We start from the raw sequence: 25333 nt of genomic DNA on the forward strand, positions 1-25333 counted from the left end.
CTACAGCCAGGGGAAGGGGCATGCCAGTGCCAGCGTTTTTATTAAAAGCTGCTTACCTAGTTACTAACAAGAGGGCTTTCGAAAGAGCGAGCTCCAAAGGTTAATTGTGGCAGTCGTTAGCATGAGTGGGCAACAGGCCTGCTCCCTTGTTCCCAGCACAAAAGCCTGGGCCTTTCCTTTTTATTCCTGTCCCTTGTTTCTGCCTGTGCTAAATGACCTTCCTCTATTTCTCTTTTCTGTTCCAGACCCCTCATTTGAAAGCACCTTTTTTTTTTTTTCAGTTTTAAACTTCCCTTCACTCCATTTTGACCACATGCCTTGGCAAACCATGTTTGACCGCAGCAGCAATAGTGTGAATGCGCTGTTGGCCAGGAGACAACACTGTCCCTTTCCCTGCTTCCCTGAAAGCTGGCATGGGGCTAGGTCAGAGAGAGCTGGGCTGCCTCCAGCCTCAGCCCTCTGCAGCACTTCTAAGCTGTTTAGCAAGGTTGAAAGGTATCTGCTGTTAATTTGCTTTCAAATGCTGACACTTGAGCTTTGTTCATTCCCAAGGGAAGCCAGCATGCCCTCACCCTTACTGCCTGGAGGACAAGAAGGAAATACTGGACAAGGACACTTGGTTGAGGCATAGCGAGCTTGAGACATGAGGAACCCTGAGATGAGACCCTGCGGAGCTGTGAGCAGTGAGCAGGGTGAATGATCGGCGTCTCTGAAGTGTCCAGTCCTGAGCAGCTCATGAACTCCAACACTGAGGGGGCCAAAAAACCCCAATAAGTCCGTGGTCGCTTTGGAAAGTGTAGCCTGGTCTCCAGCATCCCAGGGTGGCACACGCTGATCCTGATAAATCAGAGCACAGCGCCGACTGCCAGCCCCTGGGCTCTCCCCTCCTTCCTTATGCACCACCACTGGCACACACACCTTGCGTCGAACTCCCGGCCCCGTGAGAGGCTCCTCCCAGAGATGGGTTTCCCAGTAGTATGTGACCCTGATCCGCGAAGGACTCCCCTTCCCCCCCGCCTCCCAAATCCCCCTCCCGCCCCCTTCCCCATGGTTTATAGTGTTGCCCACGAGGCAGATGGTGCCGCAGTGGTGGGGCATGGGAGGGCATCACTCCCCGCATGCCTTCCCAGCACTCTCCCGGCGCCTCGGAGAAAGGGGGCTTGTAGCTCCTCCATGAGCCCCAGTGTCCGGTGGGGGCTCAGCAGGTGTTCCCGCAGCCCAGCTTAACTCTGCTTCTTTTCCCACTCCTGCACAGAAAGGAAAAAAAGCAGGGGATGAGGAGACATCGCTGGAGAAGTGAGCGCTGAGCCCTTCGAGGGCATCCCACCCTACCAGGGGCTTTGGACCGCCCCAGCATCTTCAAAGCCTGGGGTCACTGCTGCCCCAGTCATCGTAGAGGCGATGCTCTCCCCCCTGCCCACCCAGCCCTGCACCTTCCAAATCTCCCTGCAAGCCAGGCTCATGCTAACAGTGACTGCTGCTAAGCTGGGCCAGCCTGGCTGCAGGGGAACCTGGCAGTACCCCCTGCTTTTGGGGTAGGGAGCATCCCCGGTCCCCAAATTTTATGGTCAAGGAAGGGGGACAGAACAAAGGATGAGATTTCCCATGGGGCCAGAGATGAGAGGGAAAGCGAAGCAGGACCTTGGCCTTTCGCAGCACATTTCCCTTGTTGGCAGGGAGGATGGAGGGACTTCTTTTCCTCAGTTCGGCTGCACAGTTAACGGGGACCAAGTGCTCAGGAGGGCTCCCGTTTGGCTTGTTTGTAGCTTCCTATGGAAAAGGGTGAGAAAGAAGGAAGAGGATTTAGGAGACCCAGGGAGCAAGGACAGCCAGGGGGGAAAAAAAAAAACCCACAAACTGTCATGAGGTCAAAACTGATGTGGCCAAACCTAATGATGCCTTGCTTCCGACCTCTGTCCACATGGGACAAAGCAGCAGGGATGTCCCTTCTTCCCCACGTGCTGCTCCCCCCGCCACCCCAAGCACCTTGCTGGGGAAAGCCAAAGCCACGAGAGCGAGGAAGAAGGGATGCGTACCCCATTCTCAGCCTTGCCGGTCACAGCTAGCCCCAGGGCCGGCCCTCCCGCCAGCGACTGCTTCAGCTGCTCCTTCACTTCAGACAGCTTAAGCTCCAGGTCGACGCGGCGCTCCTCCTTCTGCCGGCACTGCTCCTCCAGCGCTGCCACCCGCTGCTCCAGGTCCTGCAGCTTCGTCCCTGCTTGCACAAGTGCACCCAGCTCAGCGCCTTCACCCGGGCATGAGGCCATGGGGACGGAGAAGCCACCCATCCTCCTGGATGGGGACACTAGATGGGGCTGCCAGCCCGGCAGCGTGCTGCAGCCAGCCCCACTCACCACCAGAATGCCACCGCCAGCCCAGCGTCCCCATCCCACCCCAGCTCTACAGCCTTCCCCCTGTACCTGAGCACCTTCAAGCAGCTGCAGCACTCGGATGGCACCAACCTACCCGTGCTGCCCTTTATGGCTTCCCGCAACTCTCGCTTCTCTTTCCGCAGCAACAGCAGCTCGCTGCGGATTGATGCTTTCTCCTTCTCCAGCTTCTCCTTCTCCGTCAGAAATCGCCTGGCGTCCTCCTCGGCCCGGTTCTTCCCGTACCTGTACTGGTTGGCATCTGCATGCACAAGGAGAGCCCGTTATGAAGGCTCTGGCCCCAGCTACACCGATGCCACCCGCGGTCCAGCTGAGCTGGTGCAGCACAACCCATCACCCGTGTGCTGGAGCCAGCCAGCCCCAGCCTGGTTGCAGACTCCCTTGGGGAAACAGCATCCTCCCACACTGGCCGGGGTCCCCCTGCGGAGTTTTGCAGCTGAGGGTCCCCACTCACTCGACGCGTGCCTCTTCACTTTCCCTTGCGGGTCCACTCGCCGCGACTTCTCGCTGCAGGAGGAAGCGTGGCGCTTCACCTGGGCTCCTGCCGGCCGCCCTGGCTCCTCCTCAGCCTGCGGCAGGGACGGGAGGGAAAGCGTGCTGAAACACCCGCGGGGCCATTGCAGCCTGGCCAAGGCTCCCGGGGGCACCTTCTGTAGCCTGGCCACAGTGGCGGGAGAGGGTGAGCCATGGAGCCTTGCTCACCTGAACCTTCTCATAGGGGACATCATCGTACACCACACGGGAGGAGTCTGGTCGGTGATCCTGGGAGGAGCTGGCCCACCTGCAGAAGGAGGGATGGGGTCTTTCTTTCCAGGACATCCTTGCCAGCCCCTCAGTGAGCCCTTCCATCTCAGAGGGCTTCCTGCTTTGCCCTCCCAACTTCAGTCATGAGCACCCTACCCTACCCTACTCTACCATGTGTATCCCTTAAGTCCTTCATCAGCATTCATGAAACACCTTTTGCTTTCCATCCTGCCCAAGTGAAACTGCCCTGCTTCAGGAACCACCAGCCCCTGGAACGCTGGCTGTCCCTGAGATCACAGCACAAACTGTGTCCCAGCCTGTGCCTTTTCTAGGGAACACACAGGGCTGAGGATCGCCATCCCCAGCCCAACTCTCTGTCCCCGGCACAGCAGGAGGACAGCCTTACAGGTAGGAGTGCCTCACAGCCGTCACTATGTTGGCAATCGTCTCCACGTCCACGTAGTCGTAGTGCAAGGCCTCCGGTGCCGTCCGCGAGCCCGTCTCCACCAAGAGGAGACCCAGCCAGCGGCCTAGGTCTTCGGAGCAGCTTGCCTGCAGGAGAGAGAAAGTGTTGGGGTGCATGCCCAGGTCCTGGTCCCTCGCCCTCATTCCTGCCTCCCGACGCAAAGTCCCACTGTGGAGAAGGGCCCTTCGACACAAAGCGTGTGTGCAAGGCTTAGGAGGCTCCAAGAGAAAGCGCACGGGCACATGCAAGAGGGCCCAGTCCCAAATCCCCGGCCACCACCTGCAACCTGCCTGCTTCAGCCCTGCCAGCCTCCTCCCTGCATCCAGCCTGCAAATACCTGCGTGGCTGCCCCCGGCTCCCCCAAAAAATGATGCCCTGGGCTTCCTTAACGTGCAGGGGAGCGGATAACAAGGCACTGCTTGCATGCGAGTGTTGATCATCACAGGAGATGCTCCCCCAGCTTGACAACCCCCTCCTCACAGGACCAGCACACCCTGCCCGCCCCACTGCCCGCTCACCTCCAGCGCGGCCACCTCCTGCCCGTTGCGAAGGATGCGGAAGGCGAAGGGGTGTTTGGGGCCCAGCCCCGGGACCACCTCACAGCCCCGGAGGACGATGGCGTTCACGTGGGTCCGCAGGTCAGTGCGGTCCTTGTGGAAGTAGAGGGTGTTGCCCTTCAGGCGACACCAGCGCTCCTTCCAGCACTGGTTAACCAGGACGCTGAGGTAGCCTGGGGGGTGGCAGGGCCGAGGGAAGGGTCTCAGTGCCTGCTTGGCTGGACCTCGGGCAGGCTTGAACGAGACGTGGCTGCCCAGAGATTACAGCATGGCTCTCTACATGTTTGGTCCTTCTGTGCCTCAGTTTCCCCAGCTGGGACACCCTGGTCCCAGGTGAGGTGCCAGCTCAGTGCCACACAGTCACCCGAGCCTGTTTTCTGGGACACGGGTGACCCCTCAGCCCCTTCCCCACGCAGCATGGGAATTTGCAGAGCTGGGACTGGGCACCATTTCGTAGCCTGAGGCAGTGTCACAGCCCTCCAGCAGCTCGGTGAGCTTGCCCCCACCCCACTGCCCCCTTACCCCCACCGCCTGCCCCCCAGACGGCCAGGCTGGGGGGGGAAGGATGCCAGCTCCCCACCGCTCCCGGCCCAAGCGAGCCAAGCCCCGTCTCTGCCCCCGGCCCACACGAACCGCAGCAGGGGATGTCCTCCTCGGTGGAGGAGGTCTGCGTGTCCTCAGGAGAAGGCTTCTTCTTGGAGAAGCTGATGATCCTGGTGATCTTCTTCCCCGCTGCCCGGCTCATCGAGCCCTTCAGGTCAGCCAAGCCACTCTTTTTGCCTTTCCCTGGAAGAAGGACAGGGTAGCTGTGTGCCCCCAGCACGTGTCACAGCATCCCCCCTCACCGGGAGAGGATGCTCCCCAGCTGTGGTGCACGCAGCCGGCCCCTCCGGCGGGGGGACAGCCCGCCTGGCTGGGGGCAGGAGCTGTACCGTGCTCGCCGGGCTCTCTGCGGGCTGCCGGGGAGCCGGTCTCACCCGTCACCACGCTGTCCGAGTCGGAGGTGTGCTTCTCCTGTGACAGCCGCTGCAGGGGGAGCGGAACAGGCACCCCGTCAGCAGCGTCCCCATGCACAGCCCCCAGCAATGGCCACTATCGGCCCTTTGTCCCTCCTGCGCAGGGCTGGGATGTCCCCCAGTGCCAGGGGAGCCCTGTTCCCCTTCCCCAGTGGCAGGGAGCCCCATAAGCCCCACAGAGGTCCTGCGAGGATGGGAAGGACTCCTCACGCAGCACCCGGAGCTCAGTGCTCCCCCGGCCCTGCGTTCCCCAGCCTCTGCTACAGCAGCCCCACACAGCACCTCGGCAGGGCGGTTAGAAACCATCACCTTATCCAGGTCCATCTTGCACGACATCACTGGGGACGTGGGGGCTTCCATCCCGCCTGCTGCCGGAGTGCTGGCTTCCTTTATCACCTGCAGAGACAGCCCCCAGAAACCACTCAAAATGGACCTGAGAGCCAGGGCTACTTTCCCTGGCTCAGCACACTCCCGACTCGCCGCCAGAGCCAGGCTGAACCACACGGAGAGAGGTCCTGGTCTCTGCAGGACGGGACAGTGAGCCCTGCTCGGGGCACAAGCCTGGCTTGCCTGGGGGATTGCACACACCTTGGCCCCTTCAAAACTCCAACTAGTTTTGCAGATTTTGGAAATCTCAGAGGTAAGGGACTTGGGTGCCAAGCCACACAGTCATCCTGCCAGCACAGGACACCTCATGAACCCCCGTTTTACAGGCAGGCACAGTGTAGCTTGCCCTGGCCATGTAAAATAACCCGGTTCTCACACATTTGGGGTAACAGCGGGGTTTGTGGTGTGCGCAGAGGCTCCTTTCCCACCCGTGGCCCCTTCCCCGCAGCCCCCGCCTCCCACCCCTGAACAAAGGCAGGAAAGGGCCACGGGGAAGAGGAGGGGGAGAGCAAACATTCCCACCCCATGGGGGCTATCAGCACCGGAGACGCCCAGGCCCTGGGAAATGGCTGGCCAGTCCCCCCCAGCCGATATGAGACAGGAGCAAAGCCCCCTTCCCCTTCCTGGGGGACAAGACCTTTCCCAGGGCAGCCTCCTCCCTGCCTCAGCCACGGAGGATGCCAAGGAGAGTCTGCGGCCCCCCCCGGGGCGAAGTGGGGGCAGACACGGTACCTTCAGCCACTCCTCAGCCTGCTCCTTGCTCTGCACGGCCAGCACCAGTGCCTCGGCCCCCGGCAGCGAGAACCGCAGCTCGTGCTTCTTGCGCCGCCCGTCCTTGGGGACGTAGATGACGTTGCAGGTGCCCAGGGACACCTCCACGTGTGGCTGCCGGTCCTTGGAGCTTTTGTAGCACTGGGAGAAGCAAAGGGAACTGCTCAGGGCTCAGCCGAAACCTGCCTGTCCCGCTGCCATGCCGGGCAGAGCTGGGGTCCTTCTCAGGGTCCCTCATGTGTGGCACAGATGGAAGTGGCTCAGTCTCTGCAACAGCCTTGGTGGCAGAGGGCTGCAGGGTGCCCTCTCGCTCCCTAGGGTCCCAAAAAAGGGGAGCCCCCCGTTCACTTGCAAGGGAAGCGAAGGCAGCCTCTGCATGTGCTGTGGGACAGTGGCAGCCTTGGGGCAGGGTCTTGGCTTGGAGAGTGCTATTTTTCTTTAGCTTGGACCCAACCACCCTCATAACCCACCAAGGGGTTTCTGTCCCCCACCAGCTCTGGGCTCACCAGCAGTTTGCTGTCCCGTATGATGGTGAGCTGCTTGGCCCACTGTCCGAAGCGCTTTTTGCGCAACAGGAAAGCACAAATCCTGCAATCCTTCACCAGGTTCATGGAGGCTTCCTCTGATGGCCACTGGTGTGTCAGCTGCTGGCCCTTCCCCTCCTCCTCCTCCTCATCATACGACTCATAAGAGCTGCTCATCGCATCCGAGTCATTGTCTGGAAGGAAGCAGGAGAGTCACCCCGAATGGCACCCCGGAGCCCTACCTGCCGGGCACGCTCGCACACTGCCAGGGCTCCCCACCCCCGGAGGGCTCCAGCACAGAGGCTGGGCTGGGTGCTGGGATGGATGGACTCTATGTCATCCTCTGCAAACAGCAGCGTTTTGACCCCAGCTGTCTCTGTTTCCCTTCCAAACAAGGCAGAATGCCTGCGGGCCAAACGCCAGTCCCAGGTGCCTCTATCCAAACCCCTGGGCTGGCTTATTTCTTTGCAAGGTTCAAACTTTGAAAGCCTGGATTAAACCTTCTATCTGCAACAGAGGATCACGTGCTGACCTTCTGCCCCACACCTCCCACGCAGGGCACGGAGGAGCAGGGCTCTGCAGTGGTGTCCCTGCCCCAGCCCTCCTCTGCCGTAGCACAAGCAGCTCACGCAGGGCACGAGAGCTGCGTAGGCAGGGACGCCCCTTCTCCGTGCTGGTGACAGACATGGCACTGATTACATCTCTTCCGCAGCGCAAGGGCTCTGGCTTGCATGACAAACAGCACCCCATGCTCCTTGCTTTTTGCCAGCAGCCTCTGACACGAGAGGTCCTCCAGCTTCAACCCCACCGGCCCCCAGCCCAGCGCTCAAGCCCCCATCTCAGGGATGGACTTTGCCGAAGCTCTGCCCTCCCTGGTGAGGGCACCTGGATACTTACAGGAGTTTTTTTGCTCCCCGTTCATCCTGGTGACGGGGTAGTTGCTGTCTGCATCCTCGTAATAGCCATCCTCGATGGAGTTGGGGGGGCTGGAGCTATCTGCGGAGGAAGCAGAGGGCAGCGGGGGCTATTACACCTGGTTTCCCACCAGGGATGCTTCGAGCAGCGAGCATGCGAGCCAGGCAGAGCAAAGCACAGCCTCCCAGGGCATCTCAGCATCGGTCCCCCCATGGCTCTGACCTCTCCTCATCACCCCCTTCGCAGTCGAGCTGGAGCAAACAGTTCCCTGCAATAACAGTGCAGCGGGATGGAAAGGCAGCAGGACAGGAGCGATGCCAGCGGGAGCAGCGATGTTTCCTTCCCCAGGATGAGCCGTCACACCCACCGAGGGCTGCCTGCTTTGCCAGGCGGGCAGGCAGGCGGGGGGATGCAGTGGGCAGCTTGCCGGGCTCCCCCCACCCTCCTGCCGCCCCGGTGCAGAGCAGGACTCACTGCGGGAGGTGATGTACTCGGGGGCCTTGCCAGGGCCCAGGGGCAGGGCTTCCTCGTAGTAATCCTCAGGCGGGGGAGTGGTGGGCAGCGGCGGAGCAGGGTCCACAGGAACCTACAGCAGAAGCACCACTGGTATTAGCCAGGCGGCAGAGAGTCACGAGTCCCAGCAGCTACTGCGGTGGCAAGGGACAGGAGGGGGTCCCAGCCTAGGCTACCGCCACCTCCCCATGCGGGTGCAGATCAGACCCCACAGGTCGGCATTCAGGGACTTACAGTTTTTGCTGTCTGGCTCCTCACCAGGTCCAAGCCAACGCCATCGCTGGTGTCCCCCTCCTCCTCCTGCATGTCCTGGAGATCCCGCAGGTCACAGTCTGCCCAGGGGTAAGCGGAGAGGGTGAAGGGAGCAGGAAATCCCTGAGCTGGCCTCCCCAGCCATGCCCTCCAGGGACCCCCAAGGCAAGCACCCATGGCCCCTCACTGGGAAGGTGCTGGGAGATGGGCATCACTGGTAAACACAGGTGGTGCATGGACCGCCCATGGCCAGCCCCCAAACAGCTATGGGGGAGTGGGAGCAAGCACCCGGGGTAACGACGCTCACCCTGGACACAAGGATACAGCTTTCACCCTCCTTTCCCAGGGCACCTCAAGAGCCCGTGCTGTCAGTGGGGACCCCAGGGCCAGCACTGCACCCACCCAGCGCGACCCCCAGGGCATCACTCCAAGTCAGCCACACGTACCGAACTCCTCAAAGAGAGACTCCACGAAGCTGGTGCCATTGCTCAGGGATGCTGTGTTGACGTACATGTAGTCCACGTCCTTCCCTGGGAGCGAGGGGGATGCTCTCAGCCCGGGGGTGGGCAGGGTGGCCGGGACAAGCACTGGCACCCCTCCTCCCCACAAAAACCAACCCAAGGACACAGGGCAGCTCGCCCACGGAGCACGCCTCCGGAGCAGGGGCCCAGGGAGCAGAGCAGCCCCCAGGGATGCTGCTGCCCGCCCCGCCAGGAGGGCAGGAAGGTGGGAAGGCTGTGAAGCCCCAGGTGCAGGGTCCTCCTGGCCTTCCCACGGAAACCCCTGCGCTCAGCAGAAACCGGTGGCAGGAAGACCTCTGCGAAGCAGCGTTTCCGCAGGGAGCAGCCCCCCTGCAGCCACAGCAGGGCTGACGCCAGCCCCCACGCCTGGGGTGGGGAGAAGCTGGGAAGCAAAAGCGGGGAGCAAAGTGCCCTGAGGGGGCTGAGCAGGTGCTGGGTGCTGGGCACAGAGGCAGCTCATCCTTGCCCTGAAGATGGTTTTCCCTACTCTGCTGGGGTTTTGGCCCAGGCCAGCTGCTGGGGACACCCACTGCCACTGGGGACAGCCACCGGGCACCGCAGGAGGGGGACACAGACCTGCGGGTGGCTGCAGCTTCTGCAGGATGGTGGAGACAGCCAGTTTCTTCTCCTGCGTGGTGGCACTCAGGTACTCATGGTCCAGCAGCTTGAGCAAGATGCTGAGCTCTGGCAGGAGCTGGTCCAGCACTGGAGGGAGCAGGAAAAAGCCCGTCAGCCAGGGTGGTGTTGGGGTGCTGGGGTTAAGACAAGGCAGAAGGGGCTGGAACATGTGGAAGACCCTAGAATGGGGGTCTTTCCCAGCTGGCCCAGCACAGCTCAGGCGGAGTTTGCTAAGCGCACACGTGCTCCTTCCATGCACAAGCTCTTCCACCTGCACGCAGACACCGGGATGCAGCCTGCTGAGCCCACGAATGGAAACACGAGCTCTGCAGGGCTGCTGGACCGCTATCAAAGGGCTCAGCACACATATTTTTCCACGCAGATAAAACTATACCTCTGTGTGCCTGACAGCATATCATTGCTGCTGGTGCCCCCTCGCTGTGACGGGTGCTGGGTGGTGGCGGAGAGAAGGAAGGAGGGAAAGGAAACCCAAATGCCATCTCCAGAGCCACCTGGCAATGCCGCCCAGGGAGACGCCCTCCCACCCCTCGCCTGCTGGGGGACATTCATATTCCCCTGCTGTGCTCAGACTACCTGTGACCTCCCAACCCAGTGCCACCTCCACAGGATCCCCATACACAGGCTAGAGCCTTCCTCTCCACGCTCACCAACAGCAGCTCCTCTGCCCTGCTGTCACTCCTCCCCTGTATCATCCCAGCTCATCCACACCACTCCAAGGCCACCCCACTCTTCCCTCCAGGCATGGAGTGACTGCCCCAAGGGACAGTCCCTGCCCCACACAGGCACCTGCAAGGTGCCCAGGGAGGGGATGGGGACTGCAGCACAGGAGGAGCTCTCCCTACCCAGCCCTGTGTTAGCTGAGCCTCGCTCCAACACACACAGCCCCAGAGGCGGCCAAGAGGGTCAGAGCAGCTGAAATCTTGGCAAAGGGGAACCACACCAGAAGCCACCGCTTGTTTGCTTTCCAGTGTGTGGGATCCCAGTACCCATCAGCTCCTGGGCTACTGCTGCACCTGCAGCATCAGCCCGCAGACAGAACCTGGCAGGAGAGAGAGCCCCGCAGAAAGCAGGAAAAGAGAATTTGCCACAATCATCATCACAGGCACACACATAAAACTGTGGGTCTCCTCTTTGATGTGGTGATTCATGGGCTAGTTTTTACGAAGCAAAAGCACGCTGCAGCTGTGGGGTTACCCATGCAGCAAGGCTCCAGAAAACACTTGGGTGTTAGCATATCAGAGCAGGGCTACATAATAAATTAATCACTGAAAGCAGTATGTACAGTGCTGCCAGCAGCTGACGGACAGCTTTGGGAAAATGTGTTGGCCAGGGATGGGAAGGACGGGGAGGACTTGAACAAGGTGAGCTCTGGGCTCCAAATCTCTCATGAGCTCCCACACCTCCAATTCTGCACGTGCACCGACATCCTCACCCCAGGTCTCTTCCTGTACCTTGCCTCCTCCGAGCAGGATAAGACAAAACTGAGCTGGATCCAAACCCAAGCTCCAGTTTTATCCAGGACCACATACCCGCCCAGCTCCACTGGCATCCAGGGTAGTTCCTGCAGGATCCAGCACCTGTGGGAGATGGCCTGCATTGGAGAGGCCAAGCTCAGGGACACCAGCAAACCTGCAGCTCTGGAGGCTACAGAGGGTGGAACAAAAAAAAGCTGTTTCTTCCAGTGCAAGCAGGAGCAGGATCCTTTCTCTTGGCAGCAACCAAAAGTCATCACAGCACAGCTGGGGCGGCATGCAGCTGGCTTGGGGTCTCCAGGGATAGGAAGAAAGGCCAGAGGTTACCACAGAGGCAGCTCGGACGTGCTGACTGATGGGGATGGTTTGCAAGGAGGGGAGAGTGTGCGCCCCGGCAGCACGGAGCATTGGGGACACCCTGCCCGGGCTGTACCCGTCCCCACCGCTGCCCCTCCAGGTTCTGCCAGGGGAAGGGCCCTGGCAGAGCAGAGCTGGGCAGCAGTGAGGGCTGGCATGGGGCGTATTTCCCAGGGGAAGGGCAGGATGCTGTGCTGCTGCAGCTGATGGGATCCTCCTTACTCCTGTTCCTTAACGAGCTTCTGCTGGGCCCTATCCAAACACCATATCCACTCTGCCCAACACACATCAAAAACTGGGCTGCTACAGGTTTGACCTAGGATTTTGGGTGTCCTCCTTCCACCCCTGCAAGCCATGGCCTGGAGCACGGAGCGAGTCTCCTGGGACCGGTGGGAAGCAAGCTGGCACTGCTGCCCAAAGCAGGGACGGTGCAGTAAAACCAACTACTCTTTCAAAGATTTTTGGCTGAAGGGGAGCCCAACACAAGTGGGTTGATGCGGATCAGCGCCCAGCCAAGACGAGCCCCAGGGCAAGGAGACAGCATGCCCAGCCCCAAATCACCACCTCCCCAGGACGTGAGGCAGGATGCGGCTCACAAGTCTCTCTTCCTGCCGCCCCAGCCGATGGGCTTCTATCTCCACAGACCTTCTGCTTCCTCCTCCCTCCACAGCGCCAAGCTAAACAGCAGCCTCAGCCCTTTCGGCAAGAGCAGCTTTGCCAGCGCCCATCTCCCGTGGGCAGGCCAAACCAGGACAGGTAGCCCCCAGGCAGGAGGAGAAGCCTCAGCACAGCTCCAGAAGGAGCAAGCAAGCCTGGGGAGCTGGCAGCGTCCCCCAACCTGTGGGGAAGGAGAGGGAAACCACAGGGGGAGCGGGGCTTCTGCTCCTTGAGCGCAGGACCCAGGTCCTGCTGATGCTCCACTCGCTGCCCCCCTCGAGCACACGCCTCCCAGGGAGGGGACCTGTTCCAGCCACCCGAAAGCCCCATGCCTGTGATGAGCGAGGGTAAGCACTTGGCTCCCATGGCCCTCTCCTTGCCCCTCTGCAGAGGCAGGAAGGGAGCAAAGAGGGGCAGATCCTCCCTGGGATGTTTGCAGCATGCTGCACAGGCAGGATGGGAGCAGGCTCCTGCTCAGGGATGCGGTGGTGTTCTCCAGGCCAGGTGACATCCTCCCTTGCACGGCTCAGTGGGCAGGGGGCTAGCAAGGAAGCAGCTGGGACAGAAAGCAAGATGCCCCCCTAAGTCCACCCAGCACCTGCAAGCATCTAGGGAGACACTCATCTTCCTGCCGCCCCAGCTCAGCAGGCTCTCAGCTGGCCGTGAGCTCCCACGGAGGAGATGGGGGCCATGCACATTCCCTGCATCAGCTTCCCACAGCACACCGAAGCCTAGGCCGTGGTGCTCACCAGCGTCCCCATCCCCTGCTCCGCGTAGGACGTCTCCCTTCACAGCCACCAGCTCCTGTGTCAAGGCTTCGGACCAGCCAAGAGCAAAAGGGCAAGAGGGTTCCTATTAATAGTGACAAAGCAGGCGGCGTGCGGTGAGGAGACCCCGCTGCGCACAAGAAACGAGAGTGCCCGATAAGCGAGGTTTGTCGCCCGCCGTGGCAGGCGGGTGAGCTCATCAGCAACGCCCCGAGCGCCGGCTCTGAGCCGGGGGCACGAAGCACGGCGCGGCCGAGCACTGAAGGCGCCTTTGTTTCCCCCCAGCTGAGCCGTCCCCTCCATCTCTCTTGTTAAACATCCTCCAAAATACAAGGGGGGGAGGGCAGTCAAAGAGGCCTGTGATCCCAGGAGGGCGCACAGCCTGCTGAGCCCAGCCTCTGCCCGGGGGAGCGGAGGGAGGGAAGGGATTAATTTCCTATGCTCCTTAGGCTTCCAGCCTAAATAAGGTTAATAGGGTGGCTGCAGGAAGCAAGGGGAGATTGCTCCGGGGTTGCTGCGTGGAGGGCAGCGGGGACCAATGTGACTGACCCGAGGTCACCTGGCGAGCAAGGACCGGCACGTAACTTCGGCAATAGCAGGCAGGAGCGAGCGCAGACCCCGCACCAGCCTGCGGCCGTGCCCACGCCGCGGTGGGCAGGGGACCGGGCTCGCGGGCCGCGGGTGGGCGCCGGTGTCGGTGCACGGCCCTGCCCTTGGGGGCAACTGTGGCGTGAAACCGTGGAGCCTGGGGACAGAGGCGGCGGCAGGACATCAAAGGGCTCCTGGGGGGAAGGCGGCACGACCTCAGAGCGGCCACAGGCGCTGAGCAGGTGACGAAGCTGAAAAAGGGACCTTGCATCCCCCTCCCGCGAGCCACCGCTTCACTCGTGGGATACCTCCGGCCTCGCACCTGCCTCTGATGCTGACAAATGGCTCCCACCTGCTGCTTTCTTCTGGAGCTTCTTTTGCAACCAAAATCCTGTGGGGGATTGCACGGCTTCGCTGGGCTCAGGCTTTGGACACAGCCATCCCAGGACAGGGAGCGACGCCAGCCTCCCCTCCCAGAAACTCACTCCTCTCCACATCTGCAGCCTGTCCCACAATCGTGGCGGGATGGGGAGATGTCAGTGAGGTCTCTGAGCCTGGGAAGGCCAGGAGCCGTGGCAGCAGATGGCTTTAGCATTAGCTAACTCAGGCTGGATGGGCTGGGGGGACCCAGAGTAGCTTTGCTGGGATGGGGTGAGCTGGGGGACCAGCACCAGGACGCTGCTGCTGTTCAGGACAACGGGGCAGTATTTACTCTGCTGCTAAAGCCTGCCCTAGAAGCAGCACCAAGCACAATGCTGGCAGAAGAACTGCATCCCCTCCAGCACCCCACCACATCTCTCCGCCCTGCACCCAGGCCAGCTCTATTTTTAGACCTCGCGAGCGCTCCCCACCTCAGGGACCCGCTTCCACAGTGCGGAGATAAGGGTCCGGGTGCAGTCTGCAGCTGCAGAGCCCATCTTCCCCTCCCCAGCCTCTGCTCCGTCACAGGAGCAAAAATCGGGTCTTGCTCCAGCAACCTGCAGAGAGGAGGAAGAGGAGGAGGAGGAAGAGGCTCCGGTCAGGCCAAAGCAGAAGTTTCCTGGTGTACAAACCCAGCTTTTGCAGGGGGAAAGATAAGACAATCCATGTGGAGTTGTCACCCCAAGCAAAGCCGGCCTGCAGCCCGAGAGCGAGCCCCGGGGAGGGCAGATGCTGTTTCACAGCACTGTAACGCTTCGAGGCTGCTGCAGTGGGAGGTGCACGGGGACCCCCGTCCTGCGGCCGCAGATCTCCCGTCCTCCGCCTGCCCCCGGCCATGCTTCCTCCCGCGCCAGGTGAAGGCTGGGGGCGAGGAGGACCGGGGGGAAATCGGATGCTGGGAGTAACGGCCATTGTTTGTAGCTAAAATAAAAACCAAGCAAAAATAAATCCTTCCTGTTGGCGCGGGCAGGGCCCTGGGACGCTCTGCCTGCCTGCCTGCTTGCGCAGGGCTGCTTAGAGCTGCCACCGGCAGTAAACAAACGTTTATAGCTCCTGGGATGCCATAAATAGGTGGGGTGTGGGCCAGGGAAGGGGGCTCAGCCAGGGGCTACCCCAGCACCCAGTGACAGCGGTGACACCCCAGCCCCCGGAGGAGCCCTGCAGGGAGGTCGCCTGCCCTGTGGGACAAAAAGACCCAGCGCTGCCGGAGGAGTTGCTCGCAGCACACAAACCGCTCTGCCCTCTCCACGGACTGATGTCGAGCCGCCTGCAAGGGACACCCGGGTGCCGGGATGTGCCTCCATACCTCGCTGCCTGCCCCCAGTCTCCTCCTGCCCCACCATGGGCTGCAGGCATCAGCAGAGGGGTGATGCCTGAAGTAGGTGTTGACAGACCCTTCCAGCCCGTGTGCTGCTTCCCACCCCGGCAGGGCCAGCCTTCCCCCGCCGCTGCTCCTTGAGGAAGACCATGGCCTCCTGAGCTCTTTGCTGAGCTCCCAGGGCAGTTCCTGTTCCCATTCCCATTCCCAAGGAGGTTTCTTTCCGATGGGGAGGAGGCAGGCGCACAGCCGGTGAGGAAGTGCCTCGGCGGGGGTGGCGCGGCGCTCCCAGAATTGTTCCTTTGTGCAGAAGACAGGAGGACAGACTGCTGCCTGCCTGCACCCTGCCTGCGGCCACCGCTCCTCCGGTGCAGGCAGGAGGAGCACCCTGCCAAGCAGGCAGGAGAAAAGCAGCGCTCAGCCCCCGGGAGGCGGCGGGGACAAGCAGGGCATCCCTGCCAGCCAGGCTCGGCTTCCCAGCCAGCCATCACCAGCTGGGTGTGGGGCAAACTGGGATGACTGGGACTGGCTGGTGGGGCCAGGAATGCCAGCCTGGAAAGCACCTCCTCCTCCCAGCACAGCTGTCTGTACAGCTATGGAGCAACTTGGCGTGCTCCAGCCCAGAGGGGTTTTAGAGAAAAGCCAACCATTAATGATCACACTTGAGCTCTGACAACATCCCGTAACAGTGGAAGATTTGCTAAGGGGCCACTCCGTGCACATGAATCATCTCCTCCCTGGAAACAAGGGCCCCTTGAGTGGGGCGGATGGGGGGAGCACCTCTGGCTTGGCATCCAACAATGTCGGTGGGAGCCTGACTGCTTGGGGCTGGCTCCTGCATGGCTGGGAGCCCCCCACCCTCCCTGGCTCTCCAACTGCCCCAGCCGGTGCCTCTTCCCACCCCTCACTGTGATTAACCCCCTTGCCATTAGGCCCAGGACCCTGGCAGTCACCCCTGCTCCCCCAGTGGCTCCCAGCTCAGGCACCGCAGCATCCCTGAGCGTTGGGGAGCACAAGGCGAGCTCAAATCTTTTGACTTGTCCCCCAGACTCCTGGCACCTCCCTGCCGCCTCCCCACCACCCCACAGCACACCCCGTGCCCTGCCAAGACACGCTGCAGCAGGCAGGGCAGGGATACGCATCTCCTGGGGATGTCATCATCGTGACCTTACAGTAACTAATATCCTTAGCTGATAACCTTGGAAAATCAATCCTGGGAAATGAATGTGAAACCTGCTTGCTCAAGGGGGCAGAAGGTCCCCCACCAGCTCTCCCTCCCGGCACAGTCGCCCGCTGGCTTCTCTCCTTACACGAAGGAGCCCGCGGGGTTCACAGGGCCCCTCCATCCTGCTCCAGCCCTGGGAGAGGGGGAGATGAGCAACCAGAGAGGTTAAATAGCAAGAAGGCTGCCCTGGCTATGCCTGCTGAGCCTCCTTCATCTGTGGCCCCATCTGCTCCAGACACACACCCCAATGCTGACAGCAGCTCGGGGGGGCATTCCTTTCCTAGCACAGCTCCAGCAGCACGGCCAGCTCAGCCGCTTTCAGCAGTGCTCATGTGAAGGGTCCTGCATCTGGCCCGATGCCTTTGCCAGCAGCAGCTCGTCTCCCCAGTATAAATAGCTCTGCAGAAAGCCTTATCGCATGGCCTTGCTCCCAGCCGCTCGCCCACCCCAGCAGAGACCAGCTGAGCAGCAAGTCCAACCTGGGGCCGAGCGGCAGAGCTGCCCTCTCAGCCAAGCTCTCCCCAAGCCCTCCTGCTTCACCCTGGCCCTCTGTGCAGAAAGGGTTTCTCAGAGTCCTCACCACCCCCCAAAAAGGAGAGCAAGGGGAGCTGCAGCACATGCCTGGGGCAGGTGCTCTGCCCAGTGCACCCAGCCAGGCACAAGGGAATTGGACGCAGAAGCAAGACTCCAAACATCCCCAACCTAGTGTGCTCTTTTCTGGAGGAGAGAGTTTCACATCCTCCCCACGGTCTTAAACTAGAAAACAGAAGTCCTGAATAGAGAGAAGTGTAATTACAGGCCACCAGAGCATGCAAAGGGCAAAGATTATCACCTGCATTCACGCCCCTGCCAGTTCACACACTGTAGAAACCATCGCTTACTGCTGCGGTGCCAGTCAAGCCTCTTCTCTATATAACTAGATTAAAGGAGAAACTGGAGAACAAGGGAATCGTGGTGGTTCCCTTTCTACCCAGCCCGGTGCCGGCAGCACACCCTTGCAGCATGGCCCAGAAGAGGGGTGCTGCTCTGCAGCTGAAGCCCCAAGCTGGCTCGAGGCTCTCCTTGCAATGCCCACACTCGGAACACGGCTGCAAGTGGAAAATCTCCCCCTCAGCAGCAGCAACCACATGCCCAGACCTGCGGCCTTCCCCCAGGGCTGCAGCACCCTCACCCTGCCTGCTCTGCTTGGTGCCCCAGTCCCCTTGGGCAGTGACCGAGGGAGGGGTGTCACCTCCCCAGGGAGCCCCAACAGAGCCACGGGGGCATCGGAGGGGCCGAGGCTCTCTGAACTGGCATTGCTGCTGGAAGAAACCCCCGGGGCAGCCCTTGTTGCTGCAGGGTATGTCCTTCCTCGAAGCAGCTCGCACCAAAGCACAGCAGCTTCACAAGTGGTGCAGGTAGTAATTAACAGGCTGATTAAATTACCCACAAACATCTCCTGTGACCCAGGCAGATAAGGACCCTCCAGTGCCCCGTGCTGCAGTGGGACTTCTTCTCCAGGGGCTGCCGCGGCTGTTCCCCCACCACTGATGGCTTAGCAGCCCTTTCTCTACGTCTGGGAGAAGACCGTGGTGGTTTGCTTTAGCTCACCAAAAGCGAACTTTATCCCTCTAACCCAAAGAGGCTGCAGCTACCCCCGCCCCAGAGGAGGAGGGGGTGGTTTCTGGATCGCCCTCGCTTACTGCCGAGCACAGCAAGAGGTTGAGCAAATAAAAGCACCCAGGTGAGATATCGCTGAGTGACCCTGCTCACGTCCCCAGGCAGGGCACAGGCAGCCTCCTCACTTTGCCTGCTCTGCCCCAGACCCTTGAATCCCCGGGGGGCTCCTAATCCAACAAACAAGTTGTTTCCAGCCACAGCTCAGCCCAGTCAATGCAATTAGCTCTGCAAATAACGCGTGGACCAGATTCCGTACTTCCAGGCTACACTTCAAAACTCGGTGCCAGCCTTAGCGGGCACATGGCAGGATGCTCCGTCAGGCCAGCCTGAGCTGGAGAACGCATTTAAATAATGAATGAAAAAGAGAGGTTTGAGATACCCTTTAAAGGAATAGTCAGGCAGGGGCAAGACCTGCTGAGTAATGTATAAAAAACAAGCTTCAGGCAGAGGGGAGATGTTAGGATTAGTCAGAACCCAGAATAAACTATGTTTTCTCCAACCAAAATTTTGGTGTCGGCCTTGTCCAAACAAACTCCAGAGTGCAGGGAGCAGCAGGTTGGCCCGGGCTCCCCTCTGACACCGGGAGAGGCCCCGGGACCAGTGCCACAGCCATTTGCCCACCCCTGTGACCACCCTCCGTGATGGGAGAGCACTGGGAATCCTCCCTGGGTCACACCTTCCTGCCTGCTGCTGCCTTGGAGCTGGCGGGACCTGAAGCTCTCACCTCCCTGTAGCCCTTAGTCTCCACCAAACCTCAGCCTCCAGGACAGCAGGAATTACAGCTAATTGCAGACACCGTGGTGGGAAACCTGCTGACTCAGCACCCCCGCGCCGATGACGGCTTTCCTGCAGGCATGCCCTCCCCACCGCCCTGCGCCCAGACAGGCAGGGCCACGTTACCACCCAGGGCTGGGTGGGTCCTCCAGCCCCCAAATCTCCAAAATGGTCACTCCAGCCCCACCGATGGGGGTGGAAAGCTCTCTGCATCCCAAAAGGCGGCTCTCCATGTCCCGTACATCCCCCTTCCCCGAAGCCAAGATCCAAAACATCTCGGATGCAATACCCGACCCGCAGGACTGAGACGCGGGGAGGCTGGCAGGGCTGACGCATCTTTCTAGGAGGAAGACTCACACGAGGCGGTTGTGCCTGGACCCTCGGAGGCAGAGGAGGGTACGGGAGCCTCACCTAGCAGGGTGTGAGCAGGGAGGGCGTGGGATTTGCAGGAAGGAGCTGGTGGATTAGCCACCAGCCAGCTCCGCTTTCCCAAACACTTTCAGCCATGTTGCACAATGCAGACCCCTCTTTTCAGAGGGTGTGGGAAGAGAAACCACAGACCCTCTGCGGGGGAAATATCCCCATGGAGTCAGGGGGAGGGAATACAAGCACCTGGCATCCAGCCTCTATGGTAGCATCCCTGCCCTGATCCTGGCAATGCCCAGGAGCTCAGGAGCTGTGCAGGGCACACGTCCCCCCCTGCCTGGCAAGGGGATCGGGACCCACTCAGTGGCCACCCCAGCCCTGTCCCTGCAGAAAAGTGATGTTCCTGGGCCGGGGCAGGCAGGGCACGGCAGAGGGTCTCTGCGTTTGGGGGCCGGGGCCGTGCTTCCCCGGAGGACCCTCGGAAGGCAGGATAAGCGTATTTTCTCAGCTGCAAACAGCCCTTCCGTTTCCTTCCCTTGCCCAGCTCCGCCGGGAGCATCAGGTGCAGCGGCAAGGCCACGGCCGCCAGCATTTCCTACCCGCTTAACCCCTGCGGGGCAGGGGTGGAGTGGCAGGAAAGCCAGTTTATCCTGGCGGGAAAGCTGAAACGCTTGAGCACAGGGGAAGATGCCACTGCTCTGGTTATTGCCGATGGCTCCATCACTGCCAGGACTGGTTCACCGAATCTGCTTTTAACTCCAGGACACAAAAGCCAGCTATCAAACCTGTTGCTACATAACTTCTATTCCTGGCTCTGTGCTTTACAACCTCGGTTTCCCAAAGCATAAGATGACACTGGGACCACATAAAATGGGAGGCCGAACCCACTGGACACTGGACAGCCCCAAAAAGGGGCTGTTCCCCCATCACCAAGTTGGGAGGCTTTAATGTCCAAAACACCCAGAAGAAAGCCAAAGCCATTCTCCAAGCTGCTCCTTACACATCTCCTGCTAATTGCCAGCAATCAGAGCATACCAGCATCTCCCAGAGCTCCTTCCTATCAGTTCAGGATCACATGCACATGAAACCCACTTCAAAAAAAAAAAAAAAAAAGTACTTTGAGCATGGAAACCCCTTGCAGCAAAGATCTGTTTTTGTTCCAAACTGTTACGAAACATCAGTGTTTTCCCTTGCCTGCCAAAGAGCCTGCCTTTGATGCGATGGGAGGCATATCAGAAGCAAAAAGGGAAGGGGCTGCAGCAGCCGTGCTGTGGGGGGGAGCTGGGGGAGGGAGGGCCAAAGAAGTTATTTTCATCTTTCCCCACTGCGGAGGCTGCAGATCATCAGCACAGCATCTGCAGAGTGACCTGAGCTCCCCGAAATGCCGCTGCTTTTAGCACCGCAGGGTGATGAAAGGCAGGCTGGTGGTGGCTGTGCGGGTGCCCTCCCCGCTGGTGGCAGGACCTGCTCTATTCATCCGGCGGGTGCCCTGGCAGGGGGTGCCAGCCCTTGTTTGCGCGGTGGTGGGGCAGGGCTGGCAGAGACAATGCAGAGCTCCTTGGGAGGTTTCCAACCCAATTGTCCTGCTGCTGCCCTGGAAGAGTGACATTTAATAGATATTTTGCAGGACTGACAGTTGTGCCATTAATTTTAAGGTTTCTTATATGCAGGAGGAGATGTGTGTTCCTCAGGGGAGAGCTTTAGCTGTGCCAGACTGATAGTAGCCGGTGTAGGGAAGGGTTAAGGGGTCAGGACACGAGTCTGGGATGCCAGAAACCACTTCAAACCTCCACTCTGCTAAATCGTTATCTTCTGTCCCCAGCAAGTTATTTGGCTACTGAACAACAGGCAAATCTTGAGTCAAGCCCAGTTTTCACTCCCTGTCCTCTGAAAAGCCTTCCCACTGTTTGGGATGAGACAACTTCTTCAAAACCTTAAACAAAGTTTTCCTGGGCTGGGATAAGAACTGCCCGCCAGCTGCAGGCGAGAGGATTTCAGGCACATCGGGCCTCAGTGCTGCTCATAGCAAAGGGCACATCAGCCTGGCAGCTCAGCACATTCGCACAGGAAAACAGCACTTCCAGGTCAAGAGCAAGTGCGGGAAAGAGGCAGGTTTTCCAGACAGCCCAGGCAGATAGGACATTCCCCAGGGTCCCTGGCTGGAGGACAGTACCCCTGCAGCAGTCAGTAAGGGGCACCGGCCCGCTCCTTCCCCTCTCCAGCAGCCCCTGCCGCCACAGGCACCGGTGACGTGCAGGGCAGGGCAGGTCTGCACCCCTCCGGAGCAGCCAGGCTGGCTTCCACAGGGATCCAGTACCTACAGCAAGACCCATTTCCCCTGGTTAAAGGCAGCGTGGCACCCAGAAGGATATCAGAAGATACAGAGGGGCAAATAACTCCAGTGTCTCCCTGCTCCACTTGGCGTCAGCATCCCCAGGGCCGCCCTCCCACCCTGCTTTGCCCTGCACGGTGGGGCCGGAGCAGCCCGCGGTGGGCTCAGCCCCCTTCCCCGCACGCTCCCCAGCTATAAACAGGCGGTGGCCCTGGGCAGCTGAGTTTCCAGCGGAAGGAATGGCTGCAATGCGGGGGAGAGCTCGGCACTTGCCTGGCGCGCTAACAGCTGGCCCGATCTGTGTTTCTCACCCACTCCGCACCCCCTTCCACCGGGCTACGTGCGTGGGGCAGGCAGGATTCCTGCTGCCAGCTTGCAGGCAGCAGGTCAGGAATGATCCGGGCTCCCTCCCACCAACCCTGTGGCCTCCCCATTCCTGTGGGCGAGCTGGAGCCAAGTTTATCCCTGACACATCTCTGCCGGCTTTGCTGGATTTAGACCCCAGATAAGTTTGGTGCAGGACCTAAATTCTGGTGGCACAAAAGGTCAGGGAAGAGTCACTAATGAGAAGCCTTGTGCAAGCACAGCCCTGCTAGAGCAAAGGCTTGTGGCACAGATCACCTCCCAAACCACACACACATGCACTTCTCCATCAGCACAACCTGAAACAACTCTGCAAACAGCCCACAGCACCAATTCCCCTGGGTAGCTGCTGGTGTAGAGCTGAGCCCTGCACCGGGTGCTGCCCAGCCAGCCTGGGAAGGCAGCAGGCTCAGCTGGAGCACAGAAAGCAATGAAGAAGCTGGCAGATCATAAAGCAAGAGCAAGTCAGGATACACACAGGGCCTGAATGGAGCTGCAGGTGAAGAAAGGGGCTGGCAGAGAGCAGGCAGAGGCTGGGAACAGTGCACAGAGCTCCTACCCACCACCAGACCCAGCACACCTTGTGCTAGGGAAGGGAGCCTGGTAAGACCCCCATACCTTCCCTCCATGAGCCACAGCCCCCAGAGGGATCTGGTGGCTCTGGGTGACGAGCAGAAGGGTCTGGGGGAGGTTTACATTAGCAAAGAGCCATCCAGGTGCCAACAGCAATTCATTACAAGCATTCAAGGCAAAGCAGGCAGGCACTGCTGCTGCAGGCACCAGAGAGGGGGATAAAACAGCAGAGCGGCTCTCCCCTGGCAGGGCAAGTCCACAGAGCAGCCGCACCATGCCCAGGCCCATCTCCATGATGCTCCAGCATGGTTTCCGCAGCGTGCCGGGCACCCCCTGCCCTTCCCTGTGGTGAGGTCCCAGGTTTGATTTTTGGGGTGGGCTGGGATGCAAACAGGGTAGCCTCCCACCAACTCACACAGCAAGAGAATGGGGAAGCCAAGACCCTGTGCCCTCCCCATCGGTGAGGTCCTCTGGGACCTTGAAGAACAGCTCTGGCATCACATGTCATTTGACAACACTCCCCCTCCCACAACAGCACCCTCCTTCAGAGCTGGCAAAGCCACCCTGTCTGGCTGGCAGGCAGGGTGAGCCGCAGCCGTGGGGGAAGGCTGTCCCTGTCACCATCCCTGTCCCCTCCCGGGCTGCTGGGCACTGACATTGCTCTCCAAGCACCGACACCACGCGCTGCAGCCCACAAGTCAAACTCCTCATAACAGTGTTTCCACTGCGGAAACGCCACCCCATCCTTTTACATCGGGAAGGGGAACTCTTGACCCTTGGGTCTTTCTGGTGCTGACCCAGGGCTGCAGACACAGCACTGCCTGAACCGCCCTGGGACTTTACCGTGGTCCCAGCCCACAGAGCCGGAGCGATGCCCCTGATCCCCCCGTTACCATTTTCGGCTGGTGCTTCTATAGCACCTCTGAGGACTGGCCAAGGGCCAGGACCCCCATGCTACACCATGTCACCACCTGCTCCTCCTCTGCAGCCCCAGGCCACTGTTCGGCAGTAGCAAGCAGCAGTCCCCCTGAAAGCCTCCCGCCGCTCTCTCCAGGGACTTGCCAGCCCCAGCAGAAATCCAGGACCCTCTCTGCAAGGTTGGCCCAAAGGCCTGGCAGGTTTGTTCATATCCCAGATCAAAGCCTAACAGCTACGTGAGCCCGATGCCACAAGCTGCAGGCAGGAATCATACACATGTGGGAACGCAGCCGCTTCCCAGGAGGGTGGGGATCAGGCCCTCCATGGCTTTACGAGACCACCGGCATCTTCCCCAGCTAGGGAAACTCTCCGGATCCGATCAGCTCCATCTGGAAACACCAGTTACCTCCCTTTCTACGACCAGAACTTCCCCTAACAAGTGCTTACACCCCACAGACTAATTTACAAGCTGCTGGCTTTTCACCCATCTGACCAGCAAAGGGAAACTGGTACCAGTTTGTGTCCCAACTGGCCCTGCTGCAGGACTGGTGGGGGGGGGGCAAAGGCTCCCCGGGGGCAGGGTCCCGCATCGATCCGGTGAGATGCACCCGCTTGGTTGGGAAGGGATGCGCGACCCCCAGCCCCCCGGGACCGGGACGGGCATCCCCTCTCCCCGCCGTGGCGGGCGTGCGGAGCACGCCCGCCACGGCGGGGAGAGGGGATGCCCGTCCCGGTCCCGTTCCGTCCCCCCTTACCGCTGAGACGGTCCATGGTCCCGGAGCCGCGGACAGCACCGGCCGCCCCGGGAGGCGCGGGCGGGCGAGTGTCACCGGTAGCAGCCGCCCGGCGGGGCCGGGTCTTGGCTTCGGAGCGGCCAATCGCTTGGTCCGCCCCTCCCTCGGTGCACGGCAGCGCCGAGCACCGGCACTGCCCGGCACGGCACCGAAAGACCTTCGGGAGGTGTCCCCGCCGGCAGCACGGGTGGAAAGTTTGTCCCGCAGCACCCACCTCCCTTGCGCGGCCGAGGGTGGCCTGGGGTTCTCCCCCTCCCCGTGCATCTCCCCCCGGGTGCTGCCTGCCCCACACCGGGCGTTGAGCACCCACCCCCGGCAGCGCCAGCACCCGGAGATCCCCCCGTGATGGGTGGGGGTCCAGAGCGGGCCACCTCCACCCGCCCGCTGCCTGCCCGTGGGGGTTATTGGTTTGGGCGACTTCAGTTTGGGCAAAGATCCAGAACTAATTCCCCCACCCTAATGCACACCCAGTGAGCAAGCACAGCTCCCCCTTACCACCTCGCTCCCTGCTTCGCCCGTGCTGTCCCTGCTCCCCCCCACCCAAACCCCTTCGTATCTGCTCCCTCCTGGTGTCCCTCATCTGCCCAGCCTCTGTCTGGCCATGTGCTCATGCCACCGTCACTGTCCCTCCCCAACAAAGACCTCAGGGGACACCGGGGCTTGGGAGACGTGTGGGGTGTGCGAGGGAGCGTCCCGCACGTGGAGAGCGCGTGGCAGCAGGGGCAGTGACTCCTGGCACCCCCAGGAGAGTTTCTCCCAGCCCCAGGACTGCAGCTGAGCCCTGCTCTGGGGCCAGCAGGCTGTGACAGAAATGTCATTCGGTTTCACACATACCTAGTTATCACTTGAGAAAGCAATAATTGAAATATTAGATGTGCACTAGCAACTGGCCTCGAGGGCTTCCCCATTTGGAGCACTCTTAGCCCAGGACAGTATGGAGGCAGCAGCCCCTCTCGCACCCCCCTGTGCCCAGCTGGGAGCCAGCCCTGCCCCACTCTCCTCAGGCAGCTCCTGCCCTGACTCCGCTCCCTGCCTGGCTGGTGTTTGCTGGTCCC

At 60.8% G+C, this 25333-nt stretch overlaps 1 protein-coding gene across 3 annotated transcripts; it reads right to left on the reverse strand.

Annotated features, from left to right (window-relative positions):
* Positions 1-21: 21 nt before the first annotated feature.
* On the reverse strand, positions 22-24326 carry AFAP1L1 (actin filament associated protein 1 like 1). 3 transcript variants are annotated; one of them, XM_029997896.2, is made up of 20 exons: positions 24240-24326; positions 14388-14513; positions 9633-9761; positions 8982-9065; positions 8518-8615; positions 8245-8356; positions 7753-7851; positions 6838-7049; positions 6293-6472; positions 5483-5569; positions 5090-5183; positions 4791-4943; positions 4119-4330; positions 3541-3686; positions 3093-3171; positions 2845-2959; positions 2467-2631; positions 2037-2218; positions 1642-1770; positions 22-1247 (listed from the first exon to the last, which is right to left on the reverse strand). In XM_029997896.2, exons 4-20 carry the CDS (start codon positions 9046-9048, stop codon positions 1224-1226), a joined length of 2154 nt encoding a protein of 717 aa, XP_029853756.1. In that variant the 5' UTR covers positions 9049-9065; positions 9633-9761; positions 14388-14513; positions 24240-24326; the 3' UTR covers positions 22-1223. The 3 variants fall into 3 exon arrangements, with proteins under 3 accessions (XP_029853756.1, XP_029853755.1, XP_029853754.1); XM_029997895.2 differs by lacking the exon at positions 14388-14513 and having other exon boundaries at positions 2037-2215; positions 24240-24325; XM_029997894.2 differs by lacking the exon at positions 14388-14513 and having other exon boundaries at positions 24240-24325.
* Between the last annotated feature and the right edge of the window lie 1007 nt (positions 24327-25333).

This window comes from Aquila chrysaetos, chromosome 22 (genome assembly GCF_900496995.4).
Source record: "Aquila chrysaetos chrysaetos chromosome 22, bAquChr1.4, whole genome shotgun sequence".
In the NCBI taxonomy this organism is placed as follows: domain Eukaryota; kingdom Metazoa; phylum Chordata; class Aves; order Accipitriformes; family Accipitridae; genus Aquila; species Aquila chrysaetos.